Source organism: Dendrobates tinctorius, unplaced genomic scaffold (genome assembly GCF_039654945.1).
Source record: "Dendrobates tinctorius isolate UK_male_01 unplaced genomic scaffold, ASM3965494v1 ptg000326l, whole genome shotgun sequence".
NCBI classification, from domain to species: Eukaryota; Metazoa; Chordata; class Amphibia; order Anura; family Dendrobatidae; genus Dendrobates; species Dendrobates tinctorius.
In genome coordinates this window covers 20716848-20736273 of record NW_027361993.1, presented here as the reverse complement: position 1 = coordinate 20736273, position 19426 = coordinate 20716848, and the positions used below count along the sequence as shown (strand labels likewise).

The following is a 19426-nucleotide window of genomic DNA, read 5'->3' as shown; positions in this document are numbered from 1 at the left end:
ACCCTTCCTTCCTACATCCCTTGGTGGCCTCTAAGTACTGAACTAGGCACCTCTTCACATCTAGGGTGTGAAATCTCTCCTCTCCCTTATTTCTAGGATTTGGGCAGAAGGAAGGAAGGACTACTTCTTGGGACCTGTGGAAGTGTGACGCTACTTTAGGTAGATATGCCAGGTCAGGTTTCAAGATGACTATCGTCTAGAATTTTAGTGAACGGTGGTATCGCTGAGAGAGCCTGAATATCACTCACCCTGCGAGCAGATGTTAGGGCCACTAGAAGTACTTTAATGATAGACTAGAAGTCTTTAATGATAGGGTTTTTAGTGGTGCTGACTGGATGGGTTCGAATGGGGGCCCTGTTAGTGCAGACAATACTAGGTTTAGATCCAATCATGGTAATTTCTGGGTGATTATTGGTCTAGACCTGGCTGCGGCCCTAATAAACCGTGCTACCCAGGGGTTGCCTTCCACATCCTGGTTATACAGGCCACTTAGGGCCGCTACCTGTACCTTCAATGTGTTAGTCGCCAGCCCCTGTTCTAACCCTTTCTGCAGGAATTCGAGAATTTTGTCAATCTGGACTCCATCCTGCACTCTTGCCCTCGAGCTAGACAGAAATTTTCTCCAAGTTCTCCCATAGGCTCTGGTTGTGATCGGTTTCCTACTCTTTTGTAGCGTGGAAACCAGGTTTTCGGAGAACCCTCTCCCCCTCAGCAGTGCCCTTTCAAATTCCATGCTGTTAAATGGAGGTTCTCTGCCCGAGGGTGTAACACGGGACCTTGGGACAGAGGGTCCGGGAGATCTGGTAGAACCCAAGGGTCGGTTATTGACAGTATTCTCAACCAGGAGAACCAGGTTCTTTTTGGCCAGAAGGGGGCTATTAGTATCATTCTTGCCCTGTCTTCTCTGACTTTCCTTATGACTGCCGGGATGAGAACTGGCGGCGGAAAGGCATACATTAGGCCCTGTGTCCACGGAAGCATAAACGCGTCCAGAGTCGGGGGATTTCCCCTGGGGTTTAGGGAACAGAATGCTTCCACCTTTTTGTTTTTGTGGTCGGCAAACAGATCTATGTCCGGGGTTCCCCACATTTTTACAACCTATCGAAAAATGGACTGTTTTAGAACCCATTCCCCTTGATGTAACTGGGTGTGACTCAGAAAGTGTGCTCTGTGGTTTTCTGTTCCCCGTATGTGTAATGCACAGAGGGATAGTAGGTTTTCCTCGGCTAGGGTGAATATTTCGGAGGATGTGTTCATTAGTGTTCGGGACCTGGTTCCCCCCTAATGATTTATGAAGGCCACCGTCACCCGATTGTCTGAAAATATGCAGACGTGATGACCCCGTAGTGTTGGTAGGAAGTGTGTTAGGGCATAGCCCACTGCCAGTAGTTCCTTTTGGTTCGAGGAGGCTTCTAGTTCTTGACCTACCCATTCCCCCTGAGCCACCCTGTTGCTCATATGTGCTCCCCATCCCTTGGGGCTGGCATCCGTGGTAATTATGCGTGTGATTTTTATTACCCAGGGAATCCCTTTGGATAGGTTGTCTCTGCTTCTCCACCAAGCTAGGGAATGAATAGTTTTGAAGTACAGTGTAATGTGACCTTCCAAGTGACCCCCTAATGCTAAATGGTTGGCAAATACATCCCATTGTAGAACTCTTGTATGTAGTTGCGCCCACTGGACTGCTGGCAGGCAGGCGGAGAGTGACCCTAGTAGTGACATCACTTTTCTTAGCGTCATGGAAGGATTCTGAATCGCTCTTGCTACCATCTGAGCAATCCTCTTTTTTGTGTGTTCTGGAAGGTAACACTCCTGGGTGTTTGAGTCCAGTGTTAGTCCTAGTAACTCCTGAACTTTGCTGGGCTCCAACCTCGATTTTTTCAGGTTTAGAAGCCAGCCGAGGTTTTGTAAGGTGTCCATCAGTCTGTCCCTCTGTTCCTTGCATTTTTGGGCCAAGTTGCTCGCTATTAAAAAGTCGTCCAAATATGGGATTATTAGAATATCTTGTTCTCTTAGGTGAGCCATCATTTCTGCTACTAGCTTCGTGAAAATTCGCGGGGCCACAGAAATCCCAAATGGCAGGGCCCTGTACTGAAACTCCCTTATTTCGCCTCCTATGGAGACCGCCAGTCTGAGGTATTTTCGGGAGTCTTTGTGGATGGGGACGTGATAGTATGCATCGCTGAGGTCTAATACTGTCATGAAGCAATGTGGGAAGAGAATTTTGGTGGTTGACTTGATTGACTCCATCTTGAATTTTTGGTTTTTGACATAATCGTTTAGCCTCTTTAGATTTATAATTGTCCGGAAGGTACCGTTCGGTTTGGTTACTAAAAAAAAGAGGGGAGTAGAACCCTCTGCCTCTCTCCTGCGGGGGAACTTTTTGGAGGACTCTTTTGCTTAACAAGCTTAGGACCTCTTTTTCGAGAGCTTCTTGTTCTTTTATTGACGATCTTAGTGGGGTCACCACATATTTTTGAGGTGGGAGAGAAAGTCTATTCTTAGCCCTGATCCTATCCGATTTAATAACCAGGGGTTGTTCGATATTTTCCTCCAGTCTGGGAGAAAAAAGCTTAGCCTCCCTCCCACCCATGGCACACAGACGGAGGGTTTTTTGTCTCGGGACGAGTTACCGAAGAAGAACCCCCTGTCCCTTCTTCTGTCGTCCCATTTCTGCTCTCTCGGGGGTCTCCTTTGAAAAAACCTTTTTATTCCGACAGGACCTTTTAAAGCCTGTAGAACCTAGGTTTGAGAATCCCTTCTTTTTATCCCCTGCCTTTTGGAGGATGTCATCCAGCGTCTCTCCGAATAGGAATTTCCCTTCACAGGGGATGGAGTATAGCTTCATCTTAGTTTGTAAGTCCCCTGGCCAACATTTGAGCCACAGCGTTCTCTGGTCTGCGTTTGACAAGGCTGCTGCTTTAGATGACAACCTTACCGAATCGGCTGATGAGTCGGCTAAGAAAGCTGCCACTCCCCTTATTACTGGAATGGATGCCAGGATCTTCTCCCTGGGTGTACCTTCTCTTGACTGCTTCTCTAGTTGATCAACCCACACCATGAGGGCTCTGGAGGTACACGTTGCCGCTATCGCTGGCCTAAGATTTCCTCCAGTTGATTCCCAAGTGCCCTTAAGGAAGGTATCGGCTTTTTTATTTAAGGGGGTCCTTAAGAGTACTCATGTCCTCAAAGGGGAGTGCAAATTTTTTTGAGGCCTTGGCGACCGCTACATCTAGTTTTGGGGCTTTGTCCCAAGACGTGGATGCCTCCTCGTCAAATGGATATTTTCTTTTAAGGGAAGGGACCGTGGAGTTTTTTCTATCTGGTCTTTTCCATTCTTTTCTTATCAGGCCCTGTACATTCTCGTCTAGCGGAAACACTCTGTTTCTTTTGGCTTAGTCCCCCGAACATTATGTCCTGGACTGATCTTTCAGGCCGAGGGTCTGCAACCCCAATGGTAGACCTTACTGCCCTTACTAACATGTCTACCTCATCTAGGGGAAAACAGTGACGGCCCCGTTTCTTCATCTGAGGATGATGAGTCTGTGTCCGAAGTCTGTGAGGAGACTTCCCCTGTCGTCGAGACTTCTGACTGGGAGCCTACTACATCCCTTCTTTTGGGTTTGCTCTTGTGTTTTAGGGATGAAAAGGCACTCTGAAACTCCGAACGAATTACCGCCCTTAGATCTGAGGCATAATCCGGGGTTTCATCACAAAGAACTTCCTGTATGCCGGAGTCGCAGAGCTTTTTATCCCAAGAAGCTGGTAGTGGTCTGCTACAGGTGGGGCATTCCCTGTTCTTTGTTTTTTTCTTTCTTCATTCCCTAATAAAAGAATTCTATTACAATGTGGAACATTCACGTAGATCACTTACCCCATTATGCGCGGATGCAAGTACCGGTTCGGGAGGTGGATTCGAATCCCTCACGGGCTGCTGCTTAGGCTCACGGGCTGCTGCTAAGGCTGCTGCATTGGCTGCTCCTCATGCTGGTCACTGTCCTCCATGCTTACAGGACGCTTCCAGCAAGGAGTAGCTCCAGCGTTCCTCCTTTTGAATTTCCCGGCCGTGACGTCACTTCCTCTCCCAGCCTGCCCCGCTGTGTGTCCGGGGAGCGCGCAGTGCGCATGCCCCGACCGCTGGAACCCGGAAGTCGTTCATTCTATTTCCGGGGCAGTGCCATATTGGTACACCTCTGTACCGCGGCGCTGCCCCAGCGTGTACCGGCGTCCTCCAGCCCCAGCCTCCTCTCCGGAGCGGCGGCTCGTCCCCCCGCTCACCCTGTGAAGCCCCTCTGCTACAGCGGTGGCGGCTTCAGGAACTGACCCCGCCGCGACAGGGGCCTCGCTGCGACAGGGGCCTCCCCGCTGCCGGAGTACCGGACGAGACGGCCCTGGACTCCTCTTCAAAGGTAAGCTGCTGCTGGTTCCACGGGTCACCCGTCAAGGACAGGAACCCAACTGGGGGGCGGAGGAGAGGTGCCGCCTTTTTATCTGTAGGTTCCTGTCCTTGATGGGCGGACCTCCTCTCTCCGTGGTGCTGTCATGGGTGAGAGAGAAAGCCGGGAGATTTAAACCTTTTTTTTTTTTTTTTTACATTTTTGATTTTCAGTCCTACCATGGTTCTTGAACATGTGATCGCTGGCACAATACATGGCTTCTGTATTTCGGAGTATGGTTCTTTAACTATTTACCTATGAATTCTTGCCTGGGGCAGTGCTTAATATAAGTACTTTAACCCCTTAGGGACGGGGCCAATTTTTTAAATTCCGACCAATGTCACTTTGTGGGGCAATAACTCTGGAATGCTTCAAAAAAATCCCATTGATTAGGAGATTGTTTTTTCGTGGCACATGATAATTTATGATAATGGTAAATTTAGTTTGATATGTTTTGTGTGTGTTTATAAAAAAAAAAATCAGAAACTTGACAAAAATGTAAAAAAAAAATGCAATTTTCAAACTTTGAATGATTATCCCTTTAATCCAGATAGTCATACCACAGAAAAACATTAATAATTAACAGTTCCCACATGTCTGCTTTACATCAGCACCATTTTTATAACGCCGATTTATTTTGTTAGCCTTTTAGGAGGTTTAAAAATGCAGCAGTAATTTTTCATTTTTTCAAGGAAATTAACAACATTTATTTTTATTGAGGGACCTATCCAGGTTTGAAGTGACATTAGGAGTGCTATATATTGGAAAACCCCAAACGTGATACCATTTTAAGAACAGCACCCCCTGACATATTGAAACATGGATTTTTGTGACAACTCACCGTAAAATCCTTTTCTCCGAGACGCTCATTGGGGGACACAGATACTGTGGGTGTATGCTTCTGCAGCTAGGAGGCTGACTCTAAGTGAAAAAAAAAGGTTAGCTCCTCCTCCATCGTATACACCCTTGCCCCTATTGCGGGCGGAACTCAGTTTGGTGCCAAAGCAGCAGGAAAACAACAAAATCAGCCTAAATACAGGTACAACATGTCCAGAAAAGGACCACCCTTATATCACATAAATAAATGCGTATTAAATAAACAAAAACAGAGCCAACTGGCTAATAGAGTGGGTGCTGTGTCCCCCAATGAGCGTCTCGGAGAAAAGGATTTTACGGTGAGTTATCACAAAAATCCATGTTTCTCCTTCGCCTCATTGGGGGACACAGATAGTGTGGGACGTCCTAAAGCAGTCCCTTGGTGGGAGAATTGACTCACCGATCCAAGCTACATGCACCTCTTGTTTAAAAGGTGCGCCACCGCTGCTTGGAGAATCCTTCTACCCAGGCTCGCATCCGCTGAGGCCTGAGCATGGATTTTATAATGTTTGGCAAATATGTGCAAGCTGGGCCACATTGCTGCCTTGCAAACCTGTTCCGTTGAAGCCTGGTGCCGAAGCACCCAAGAGGCGCCTACTGCCCGGGTATAGTACGCTCTGATCTCTGCTGGAATCAGCGTGCCTGTAATGTGGTAGGACTCCTGAATAGTCAAACGAATACATCTGGCAATGGTCGATTTTGAGGCAGCGAATCCCTTCCTGCGCCCTTCGGGGAGCACGAACAGCATGTCCGTCTGATGAAAGGGTGCCGTCCGCGACACGTACCTCCGGAGGGCTCTTACCAGGTCAAATGTGTGAAGAGCCTTTTCCACACGGTGCACTGGTGCTGGACAAAATGAAGGCAAAACAACATCATTCATTAATGTGAAGGAGGGGATAGTCTGAAGACCACCTTATCCTTATGGAAAGTGAGGAACGAAGCTCGGCAGGATAGGGCCACCAGCTCTGAAGCCCGCCTGATGAAGTGATGGCCACTAGGAACACCACTTTCCAGGAAAGGTACCTTAAAGAGATATCCTGAAGCGGTTCAAATGGAGCTTCCTGCAGAACACTTAGGACCATGTTAAGGTCCCAGGCATCCATAGGCGCCTTATAGGGAGGTAGCAAGTGGGAGACTCCATGAATGAAAAGTCTTCACCTGCAAATTGGTAGCAATCCTGCGCTGGAACAGGACGGATAAGGCCGATATTTGTCTCCTGAGGGAACTTGGGGCAAAGCCCGAGTCTAAAGCTCTACCGACTGAGCTATCCGGGCTCTCTAAGCCCGACTGGAGAAAAGCAGAGATGTTGGGGATCGAGAATCTCAGCGGAGAAACACCGCGGCCTCGACACCAAGCAAAGAACACCTTCTAGGTGTGGTGGTAAATTCGTGCTGAAGCAGGCTTCCGGGCGCTAATCATTGTAGCGACCACTTCGCTTCCGAACCCTGTCTGGGTTAGAATCCAAGATTCAAACGGCCATGCCGTCAAACACAAGGCCCCCGAGATCGGGTGGCAAATCGGCCCTTGAGACAGTAGATCTGGGCGCTTTGGCAGGCGCCAAGGAACGTCGGCGAGCAGCTGCATTACATCTGCGTCCCACGCTCGACGGGGCCAGTCTGGGGCCAGCAGAATCGCCGCTACCCCTTCCTTCTTGATCTTTTTGATTACTCTCGGAAGTAGTGGCAGTGGGGGAAATAGATATGGGAGGCGAAACTGGTTCCATGGCAGAACCAACGCTTCCACCGCGAATGCCTGCGGGTCCCTGGCCTGAGCGACATATGTGGGCACCTTGGCATTCACTCTGGAAGCCATCAGGTCCACATCCGGAGCTCCCCAAAGTTGACAAATCTGCTGAAAAACTTCGGGATGTAGAGACCACTCTCCGGATGCAAGACCCTGCCGGCTGAGAGTCTGCCGCCCGATCTTCCACGCCCCGGAATGTGGACAGCTGAAATCACCAAGTGGTTTGCTTCGGCCCACTGAAGAACGAGCCCCACCTCGCGCATGGTTGCTCTGCTGCGGGTGCCCCCTTGATGATTTATGTAAGCCACCGCAGTGGCGTTGTCCGATTGAATCCGGACGGGGCGGCCTGCTAGAAAGTGATGTAACTTCTGCAGAGCCAGCCGAATTGCTCGTATCTCCAATAAGTTGATCGGGAGGCGTGCCTCCTGTGGCGACCACCGTTCCTGGGTTGTGTGGTGGCGAAACACTGCTCCCCCACCGAGGACACTGGTGTCGGTTGTCATTACCAGCCAATGATCTGGGGGGAAAGGTTTCCCTTGGGCCAGAGAGGAACTGGTTATCCTCCATCCAAGCGACTACCTGACTTGAGAGGACAGTCGGCACCGCCGATCGAGCGTGAAAGGATTCTTGTCCCAGGCTGACAAGAGGGCGTGCTGCAGGGGTTGAAGGTGGAACTGGGCGACTAGTTTAGCTTCCATTGCTGCCACCATTTTCCCTAGAATCTTCATTCCGGATCGGATGGTATGAGGGACTGGTTGGCGAAGTGTCCGGACACCCTGCCGGAGAGCTAGCGCCCTTTCCTGAGGGAGAATTACCAACCCTCGGCAAGTGTCGAAAATCATTCCTAGGAAGGAGATCCTCTGAGCTGGCACAAGGGATGACTTCTTTGCATTGCCAACCATCCTAAGCGGGCAAGAGTATCTAGCATGAGGTTGACCTTTTCCTCGCATGCTCGAATTGACGGGCCCTTGACCAAGAGGTTGTCCAGATAAGGCAAGACGACTATGCCTCGAGAATGCAGTGTGGCCATGACAACTGCCATAACCTTTGTGAACACTCTGGGAGCCGTGGCTAGCCCGAAGGGTAGCGCTACGAACTGAAAATGTTGATCACCAATGGTGAAGCGTAGAAACCTCTGATGAGGAGGAAAAATGGGAATATGCAGATATGCGTCCTGGATGCCTATTGAGGCCAAGTATTCTCACTGCTCCATGGCCGATATGACTGAACGGAGAGACTCCATTCGGAAATGTCTGATCCTGATGAATTTTTTCAGAAGCTTAAGGTCCAAGGAACAGGCCTGACAGACCCGTCCTTTTTGGGAACCGCAAAAAGGTTGGAATAGAACCCCTGAGCTCTTTCGTGTTCCGGCACTGGAACAATGGCTCCGTTGTGCTGGAGAGATTTGATGGCTCCCAATAAAACCCTTGCCTGGGTATCCACCCTGGGAAGCCGGGAAAGAAAAAACCATCATGGAGGATATCTGACAAATTCTATTTTGTAACCTGAGGCCACCAATTCCTTTCCCCATGCGTCGTGAGCGACACTGACCCAGACGTGGTGAAACCAGAGTAGGCGGCCTCCCACCTTGCCGGTGTCGTCTGGTAAAGGCCTCGAGTCATTTGGCCGACGATCTTTGGGATCTGGATCCCCTCGATCTGGGCTGCTGAGTACGCATTCTCCCAATGGGTTGGCTCTATATGAGACCTACCGCTCCCTATCCTGGTTGGGGCGGCCTGAGGTGGTGGAATTGGCCGCTATAGTCCACCTGGGGTTGCGAAAGGCCCGAAAATGTGCCTGAAAACGGGTGACAAAAAAGCGTTTTGACCTTTTGTTGAGGGAGAAACCCGCTCTTTCCTCCTGTGGAGTCGGAGATAAGTTGATCCAACTTCTCCCCAAATAGGTGGCCGCACTGATAAGGAAGGGAAGTCAAGGACTTCTTAGAAGTAGAATCAGCTCGCCATGTCCTTAACCATAGGGTTCTTCTGATAGAAACTGCATTAGCTTCAGCAAGTGCCGAGCAATTGTCCGCATCCAAAGACGCACTGATTACATAGTCTCCGGCCATCGCCATCTGACCTGCGACCTCCGAAATCTCTGCAGGTAGATCCTGCTCGACCTTGTTTAATGTTTCTGACCATGATATCATAGCCTTGGCTACCCAAGTTGCTGCGAATGAGGGAGCGAGCGCTGACCCTGACGCTTCATATACTGCGCGAGCTAAGCTCTCTATAAGGCGATCCGTGGGATCCTTAATTGAGGAAACACTAGGGGCGGATAGCAGGGTCTTAGTGGCTAGGCGCGAAACCGGAGGATCCACCATCGGGGATTCCATCCATTTTTTACGGAGGGCCGGAGCAAACAGATACCTTGTTTCGAGTGCCTTTTGACTCGAGAAACACCTGTCTGGACGTTCTCTGTGCCGCTGCACTATGTCCTCAAACACCGGGTGAGAGGAAAAAATTCTGTGCTGTACTTCACTTGCTTACATGCCACTTTATGCCCCCTAACCTCTGCGGGATCATCCTCAATCCCCAAGGTCTGATTGACGGCTTCTATGAGGCTGTCCACTGTTTCACGTGACGCTGGAGTATCCAGGTCAAGGGGCTCGTCTGAGTCGAATTCTGAGGTCTGCTCGCTATCAACCACTGGTGACGGGGAGCGAGAAGCAGAACTTACGGATGCCAAGGCACCGGATGGACTGGGCGACACCGTGTGGATTCGTTTCCCTCGGGTCTGTCTGGAGTGAGAGCGGCCCCTGCAGGCGAGAGGCTCTTGTGAGGTGGAGGTCCCCTCTAAGGACGGCAAGCCACTGTCCCTGCCCCCGAGGTCTGAAGGGACTCAATTGCATGAACTGTGACAGTGATAGGGCCCACTCTGGGGGGCTTGGCACATTGGTCGCGGTCGCAGGGGATGACGGACACTGAGGTTCTGTTAGGCATCGGGATCCGGGCGCTGCACAGCGGGAATCAAGAGCCTTGTCCTCTGTGGTCTGCCCACACCAGCATTGTGGGTTCGGTCGCAGGGGAGGGCTCCTGGGCGTGTTTGGAGTCGCCGGCTTTGTATAAACGCTTGCTCTGCGCCCGCGGAAACGCAGCCTAACAAGAGATGTATGCTGCTTCTTCGGACATGCTGTATCTGTCCACTGCTGGGGATAGGGGGAAGGAGGTAGCACCTCGTTTTCCCTGTGGTCTCCCAGGCAGCACTTACCCCAGTCCTGTGCCCCCCCCGTTCCTGGACGCCTCCGCACAAAAATCGCGCGCCACCAGCTGTGGGGCGGACCGCCAGCATATAAACCGGTCCAGGGGCGGTACTTCCGGGTCTGTGGCCTAGCCGCGCTCCGAAGCCGGGGACTAAATTTATCCCCCACCCCCCAGGCCTGCTGGAAGTGACGCGCGGCCCGGAGGCGGAACTTCCGATCGTGGCCTAGCTCCGGCTAAAGCCGCGGCCTCAATTTATCCCCTGCCGGGGGGGCAGACGAGAGACTCCATGGCGCCACAAAAAAATGGAGCTACTTACTGGCGCGGGCTTCTCCGCAATGCTCTGCAGCCACTGGCCGGTGGCATCTGACAGCTAAGGGCTCCAGCCCCAGATCTTCGCCGCAGGAGCCCTCCCCGGCCCTCTCCTCACTGACGATCCTCTTCAGCTTCCCAGCTCAGGTATGTGAGGGGTCCTTGACAAAATAGGACGGTACAGGCACCCTAGCTCCATCTAACTCCTTCAGGGGGTGAGGAGAGGGACCGTCCACCGCCTTGCAGCACCGCAATCTAAGCATTGGTGGAGCAGTGGGGGCCACACGGACTAGTCTTGTGCCTCTCTACAGCCCATGGTTTCAATACCTAGGGGTGGTCAGGGCTAAGTCCGGCATTGTGTTCCACGTCGGGGGAGAGGATGCGTGGAGGGAAACTCGCACGTGCTTGCCCGTTGATGGTTTGTGGAAATCAACACCCTTTCAATAGGATCCGTTGCCCCTGTCTCATCTTCATAGACGGTAAAAATAAAATAAACAAAGGTCTGGGGAACAAGGCCCAGATATGTCCAACGGTGCGGGAGAGGATACGTGGAGACGATACTCAACACGTGCTCGCCCATTGATGGTTTGGGGAGATCGGACCCTTTCAATAGGGTCCGTCGCCCCTGTCTCATCTTCATGGGAAAAGAAAAGAAAAAGAAAAAAAATGAAAAAGTCTGGAGCAAAACCAGACGTGTGTGCCTCCATGGACACGAAGCAAAAAAAACTGAGTTCCGCCCGCAATAGGGGCGAGGGTGTATACGACGGAGGAAGAGCTAACCTCTTTTTTTCACTTAGTGTCAGCCTCCTAGCGGCAGAAGCATACACCCACAGTATCTGAGTCCCCCAATGAGGCACAGGAGAAAACTGCTGTCAGGTAGTTTATTAACCCTTCAGGTGATTTCCGGGAATTAATACAAAGTGGTAAAGCAGGAATGAAAAACTGTTTGTTTACCACCTAAATGTCGCTAACTTCTGAACTGACTGCTATAGCCGGGAGACTCTAAGGCCACTATTTGGCCATGAACTGCTTTGGCAAATATTAGGACAACACAATCATGGTCTCGGTGTGTCAATTAGATTAAAGCGGAAGCCCCCAAAATCTATTAACCATTTAATGTAGTCACTTTTGCCGGCAGCAACTAAGGGGTTAAACAGATATGGACAGTGCCAACACTGATCATTTGAGATATAGCAAGTTGTCAGCTATAGTGTACAGTTGACAGCTGATGGATTGTCACCTGTATGGGGATGATATTCTCTTACATCTCAGGTCAGTTAAAAGACGTGTTGGCTGTCATTAAGGGGTTAAAGGCAAGCCAGGGGGCCTTCAATGGTCGCCAACTGTTAGGACAACTCATCAACACCCCCAAGATCATGATTTTGGGCATGGGGTGGCAGAGGGGACCTTCCTTCGGTCTTAATACTTAGATGGCGCGATTGCTGTTGACTATAGCAGTAAAACTGTATGGGTTGGCACTTCCCAGTTGTATGTTACATCTGCTGAGCCCATGTCAAAGATTCCCTTCTGACACGTGATGTACACGTACACACCATGTTGGATAGTGGTTAAAATACTTTTTTTTCCCCCTTTGGGTGCAAATGTGTACCTTTAAAAAGTAACATCCCTTCCCCCTTCAAAACGGCGTCCCTTTTTGCCCATGGGTTGAAACTGGTACTGCAATTCAGCCACATTCACTGGCTGCAAATTTAAAAAGTTTCTAATAAGACACATGATTATACAGTTAGATAGCCAATCCGCTTATTAAAATCCCAGAGAGTGTGATAATTGATTAAGCTGCCCGAAACGCGTTACCGGCCGGGATCAACTTACTAAAGACACAAATGTTTTAATTTGAGGTTTCCATGCGAATCAGCAATTTGCATATTAAGACCCAGGTGGGAAAGTTATGAAGTCATGTAAGTGGAGGGTGACGGTGGAAATAGTTGCAGACTACCACTGCTCTGAAGACTGGTAATGGAACAATTTACTCGAAATGACACCATTATACCAACGGAGAAGAATTGGTAAGAGAGAAGAGCAACCTTTCTATTATAGAAAAGAATATGGTACAGAGTGGCGTTTGCCATTTGGCATAATGAACCGTGGTAAATCAGTGGTTAAACATCTAAACGCACGTTCATACCATGTATGTGGCATACTTGCCACATATGCTTAAAGCTGGTGATGCATAGTCTTTAATGAGCCGGATGTAAGACTATACAGATTCTTTTTGGTATACCTCCCATGTTATACTCGCCATGACATGAATTTGCCGCCAAACCTCTTGAATGTTAAGCCCCCCCCCATACACAGTAGACTAAACTCATCGCTATCAGACAATCTATCGTGCATGAGGGCCACCTGGCTCTCTTCCACCCGAGATGATGCTGGGGAGAGAAGGACTCAGCCTGTTGGATTTCTAATGGTTGATCCATATGTTCTACCCCAAGACAAGCTCCTGCCACAGGAATCTGGCAGCATCTCTTTCATAGAGACACAGGACTGTCCGGCCTGTAAGGCGGAGAGGTAACTGTTGACCGGTTCATCATCTGAATAATACTGTTTAACAAGGTCCACAAGGGTTATGAAATGAAGTGTGTTCTATGTGTTTCTTTCCGACTAAATTGTTGGACCTGTTATTCTCTCTCAATCCTTGGTTAATGTATCATTATAATGATGGACACTAAACAAATCTATCAATTTTCCTGATTTCATCATTGTTGTACAGTGTGTGACATAGATGGGCACAGTCAACCCCAGGTCTAAAAATAAGATCAAAGTCCTGGGTGTAACCACAGCCCACAGTTCCTGCATCTACAGGTATAATTAATGATACCTATAGATAGGAGTCCTCATGGTCTCTTTAATTGTATTATAAAATCTTAAAAATACAGGCAGTGTGTGGTCTGAGCAGGCTGCCAATCACCAGAAAAACGTCATCTAGTGCATACGGGCCTGAAAAGTTTGCAGTTGTTTTCCAGTGTTACACATGTGTAGATGAAAACTATTTTCCATAGGGCTCAGAAAAGCAAGAAGACCAGACAGACATTGTGTGAACAGAACCTACATGTCTGGGGACCGAGCAGCAGCTTCTGATTATTATCACATACAGAAGTGTATACAAGGAATGCAACCTACTCACCTACTTTTGCTTTTTGGGTTTGTTCCTTCCCCTAAAACAAAGAAAAGCAGGTACACATGAATGTGCAATTTGGAAACAACAAAACCACAAGGAAATTCTGGTGGACTCTTGAATGGGAAAATGTCACATCTGTTGCACAACTCACAAGTGGCATCTAGGTGACCTTCAGCACCAGATCCTACATAGGGGGTGAAATACCCCAAGAAAGAGAAAGAAATGGACATACCAAGCTAAAAAATATAGCAAAAATGCATTGATCTGAAGAACCCATTCAAGAACATATGCACTGCCCACTAGTCTAAAGGGTTTGTCCAATGCCTCTCTATTCCAGGGGTGAACATCTGCTGCCCCACCCAGGAAATGACATTTGGTGACAACGGTCTGACGACCAGCAGGTCATGTTTGTGTCCTATTCTAATTAATAAAACACAAGTACAATACCTGCGCCGGCAGCTGTCCGCCCAGCGCAGCAGCTCTCCATACCCGATAGAAGATAGGAAAGAGAGAGAGAAGCTGCACAAGCCTTTTAACTCATTAGTTTCCTCATTATAAGGAATTCTAAATCTGCACTGACATTTTCAGCCTTACACAAGTTAATTACTGGGTTAAAGCTGTGGTGGTTGCTGTCAAAATGCATTAGCCAAAAACAGCAACGAGCGAGCAGGTCTTTCCTTCCTGACACTTTGTGGCCTTCTGGTTTCTATCATTAAGTGACAGTGTATACATGAAGAATAAACCTGGAAGAGGCCGACTTTCTGCAAGTCTCCTGGATACAGGACACGTGAGGCACAGACTGCAGTGACCTGTATACACAGCGGTGTACCTTGCCAGCCTGGACCTCAGACTGCATCTCCTTAAGAGCGGCCAACTGTTCCTGAAGAGCTCGGATCTCCTCTTTCTTCTTCCTTTCTGCTTCTTCTGCTGCCGCCTTTTTCTGTGCCTGATAAATGTCACATTAAAAAAAGAAATCTGATAAAAAAATGTCCAACATACATGAATATAGCAAGGGGATTTAATCTGGACACACATTAGATAAATGTTGGCCTGTGCACCTGACCACCTTGTGGAATCCAACTTCTCAATATTTTCTGCTGTTTGATGGCTAGGCATGCTGGATTTTAACATGCTCGATCGTATATTCCTTGGAGACATAGGCTTCATTAGAGCATCTGGCAGGGGCTAAACCTCTTTCCTTTATCAGATGAAAGTATTTGCTCAATCATGCGATGTATGTATAGTTATGGGAAGCTTTATAGTGATAACTGTCTGTTCAATACTCAGAAACTTAAAGGGGATCTGCCAGCCAATTTCTGCTATTTAATCTGAGAGCAGCACCAGAGGAATAAGGAGTACACGGTGAAAGAAGATTAAAAAGTTTTCATTTTCTTCAAAGTGCAAAATACATGATTAAAGGTATCAGAAGTTAAGTAACCATAGTGCACCAAGGAACATACAGGCAAAATAAGGGGACTGCCCCTCTGACATCCAAACTCGGTATTACCAATAGCCCTGGTCAAGTGACCCAGAAGAGTAAAGCATGCTAAACTGCAAAATAGAAAAGTATGTGACAATATTGATGGCTGGGCTTACCGGGGTAAAGAGGGTGCCAGAGAGAGTGCCCCACGACCAGAAGTCCGCCCCCGACGCGAGTTTCGCAGGCATTGATGCCGCTTTCTCAAGGGGATGGTAAGTAGTGAGGACTAGGACCTTAAAATAGCCCATGTGACAAGTCACGTGGGGCTCAAGTACCAATGGGAGCGGTTTAAGCGGCGCATGCGCGGTGTGCGCGCCAGGTCCTCCACACAGCCCGGGCGTCATGTCATCATATGCACAGACGGGATAGAAATATCCCGGTGTGCACAGAGACAAAGACGCCCTGCAGCTAGAGCACTCAGGCGCACACCACCGCGGACGCGCACAACCGCAATGGTTACCCAAAGTATCATAAGGGGGCTTAATGATGAGCACAAATGGCCCTAAAGTGCATAGTGCAAATTCAAAATATGACCTAAAGTATCCCGCACAGCAACAAAATTGGAATATATAAATAGGGAGGAAGACATAATGGTGAATCGCAAAATGTCACAAAAAACAAATATAATGGCAAAGTTATAATAATACGCCAAAGTAGCCCTAAGATATATGATAAACAGGTACAATAAAAATAGCCTATACAGTGATGATATTGTAATATAGAAGAAAAAGTATACAGGTCACAAATAATCACAATGGACACATGACGCAGGAAAAATGTAGAAATAGATAATAAATTCAGGTCACATAAATCAGAATATGATGTAAAGAAATTATATGTCCCAGTAGATCCAGAATTGAGACATTATTATTTTTCATTAGTTCTGAGGCCACTTCAGATGTACAGGTCCTAATGCGTCAAAGGAAAAGGTCCTATAACCACACAAAGAGTGAAAAAAATAAGGAAAGAAAGGATAAAATATTAAAAACAAAAAATTAAAATTAAAAACAAGAACATCTGGTAGTAATGGAACCAACAATAGGTAAGCCGATGGAATATTGTATGCTACATCTCACAAAAAAGGGGCAAAACTAAGGTGTTCATTTAGGCCTTTAGGGGCCATGGTATCAAGTAAAACAATCCAACGAGTCTCCATCTGGGCCAAAATCTTATTATTATTGCCCCCTCTGATACCAAGATGGAGAATTTCAATGCCACGGATTTTAAGTGATCCAGCATCACAGTTGTGATAAGCTTTAAAGTGCGGAGGGATTGTTTTAAGCTCCAAGGGGTCTAGAACTGCCTTAGCAGCGCCAATGTCGCGGACATGCTCGTGTACCCGTATACGAAGTTCTCTAATAGTCAAGCCAACATATATCCTGGTACTACCGCAGGATATACGTTGGCGAATATCTAAGGTACGTGAGCCATCTGAAGAAGTAAAGTTGGTACTCCACTGAACATTGGCGCATGCCAGGCAGTGACCACAAGGCACAAAACCCGGAGTCGGGCCACGAGAACCAAAAACATTACGAATGGTGGGGACATAATGACTTTTAACAAGTAAATCTCCCAAATTCTTGAAACGTCGAGATATCATGGCAGGAAGGTCACCCAGAGTAGATTCCAGGATAGGGTCAGCCTTCAAAATACCCCAATGTTTGATAAGGATCTGACGCATATTTGTCCACTGATGGTTAAAGGTGGTAATAAAACGGTTAGGTCCGTCAGATCCAATGTTTCGTTTGCCCTTTTTGCTGTGCAGAAGAGTATTACGCGGGGTTCTCTTTGCTCGATCATACCCATGTCTGATGCTCCTGCCACTATAACCCCGGGCCCGGAACCGTTGTTTGAGGTCAGTGGCCTGGGCCTCAAATTGAACATGAGAGGAGCAGATACGCCTCATTCTAAGGAACTGTCCGACCGGGACAGCCCTAATGGTGGCCGGATGGTGTGCAGATTCTGCATGAATCAATGAATTAACTGACGTGGGCTTCCTAAATACGTCTTTCCTGACCCGACGTAAAGAGTCGACCTCCAGGGAGACATCCAGGAAGTCCACTTTGGTATCACTATAGTGATATGTTAACCGAATGTTAAAGGAATTAAGGTTAAGCTGATTCATGAAGTCCTCGAGCTGATGCACCGTTCCGTCCCACATCAAGATGTCATCAATGTATCGAAGCCAGCACAGCACATGGGAGGCGTCCGGCGCGCCCGTGTTGCCAAAAATGGATCTCTCCCAGGAACCCAGGAAGAGATTGGCGTACGCTGGCGCACAGGCTGCGCCTATGGCCGTGCCACGCCTCTGAAGGTAAAAATTATCATTAAATACAAAGAAGTTGTGGAACAAAACATAGTGCAACAGCTCGAGGATTAGCTCAAACAAATGGCCGTCCAGGTCGGAGGCCCCCAAGAAGATGCGCACCGCATCCAAACCATGGGCATGATCGATACACGTATAGAGAGATTCCACATCTGCAACAACCCGTCTGTGCATATGATGACATGACGCCCGGGCTGTGTGGAGGACCTGGCGCGCACACTGTGCATGCGCCGCTAAAACCGCCCCCATTGGTTCTTGAGCCCGTGACTTGTCACATGGGCTATTTTAAGGTCCTAGTCCTCACTACTTACCATCCCCTTGAGAAAGCGGCATCAGTGCCTGCGAAACGCGCGTCAGGGCGGACGTCTGGTTGTGGGGCACTCTCTCTGACACCCTCTTTACCCCGGTAAGCCCAGCCATCAATATTGGCACATACTTTTCTATTTTGCAGTTTAGCATGCTTTACTCATCTGGGTCACTTGACCAGGGCTATTGGTAATATCGGATTTGGATGTCAGAGGGGCGGTACCCTTTTTTTGCCTGTATGTTCCTTGGTGCACTATGGTTACTTAACTTCTGATACCTTTATTCATGTATTTTGTACTTTGAACAAAATGAAAACATTTTAATCTTCTTTCACCGTGTAGTCCTTTTTCCTCTGGTGCTGTTATTACGATTGGAGTTGGTGTAGTCTTTTGCTGGGAGGCTCACCAGGTGGTGATGTTCTCCCGTGCATCATTATGCAACTGGTTCTGTTTTTAATCTGAGAGCAGTATAAGATACAGGAAAAGATCTCAATTCCAGGGATGTCTCACTTTTTAGGCTGTGTTGTAGTTTCAATACAAATCAGTATGTTATCAGCAGGAGATTATCATGCGGGAGGACGTCAGGATCGCCTCGTCTGACAGGTAAGTAACGACCCCCGACCCCTGCTATGTCGCTGGAGAGATCTGCCTGTGTGGCAGCTCACTAGCGACCACTTAGCGATGTACCAGCGATCCTGACCGAGTCATATCGCTGGTCGGGATCGCTGGTACATCGCTAAGTGTGACAGTACCTTAAGTCTCACATGCATACCAGTCAGGCTAGTCTGTGAACCCTGCCCCCTGGCATGGATTGGCAGCGTACACAGAAAGCTGCCAATCAGTGGCGTGGGAGGGGTTCTGCAGAGCTCAGCATTCCGAGTTCGGCTAGATCTGCAGCAGAGAAAAAACTGTACAGAGAGCAAAACTGCATCAAGCAGCCCAGTAAGTGATATATCACTTGAATCAGTGTCTCTGCCCCATCATCATTCTGCTCTCAGATTAAGTAGCAAAAACCTGCTGACATATTCACTTTAAAGAATAAAGTAAACCTTGTATACAAAGAGGACCAAGAGCCCCCACCGCCAAATCAGCTTTCAATTAAAAGGGTACACATATATATATAAAAATGTGGACCCTTTTAATTACAAGCTGATTGGCGGTAGGAGCTCTTGGTTCAGAGCCACAACAAAACGTAAAAAGCAGCCCACGTAAATCTTGACTCCTACCTTTAGTTCAGACTCTGTGGGTCTACCATCAATTTTTGAAAATCCATCAAACAGGGTTTTATACAGGATGTTCTTGCGTATGGTGGCTTCGTCCGTTGGCATGTGCTCTAGAACCTGGGCTCTGTTCTGCTGGTACAAGTGGAGTATAATCCGCACTGCATGGTCGCGGACTTCTGCCGTTGTGTAATCCAGTGCACCTAAAGCAAACTGACAGCAGACCACAGAGTACGGTCACATAAGAAGGTTGCTGGAATGGCTGTCTCAATGCCAGGCAGCTGCATCAAAATAGTGACTTTATATAGGGGCGTCAACTGCATGCGGAGGAAAGGTGTTCTTCATGGAATAATAGGAATGGTAATAAAAGGAATAAATGCAATATAGAA

General features: G+C 48.3%; 1 protein-coding gene across 4 annotated transcripts in view; it reads right to left on the bottom strand.

The window, feature by feature from the left end:
- The window catches only part of CEP104 (centrosomal protein 104), a 120843-nt gene that overhangs the window by 30079 nt on the left and 71338 nt on the right, over positions 1 to 19426 (bottom strand). For all 4 annotated transcript variants that reach the window (XM_073561805.1, XM_073561803.1, XM_073561801.1 and 1 more), the window contains exons 14-16: positions 19044 to 19250; positions 14536 to 14652; positions 13713 to 13743 (exon numbers count right to left, since the gene is read on the bottom strand). In XM_073561805.1, coding sequence (XP_073417906.1) covers positions 13713 to 13743; positions 14536 to 14652; positions 19044 to 19250 — 355 coding nt within the window. The remainder of the gene's footprint in view (positions 1 to 13712; positions 13744 to 14535; positions 14653 to 19043; positions 19251 to 19426) is intronic.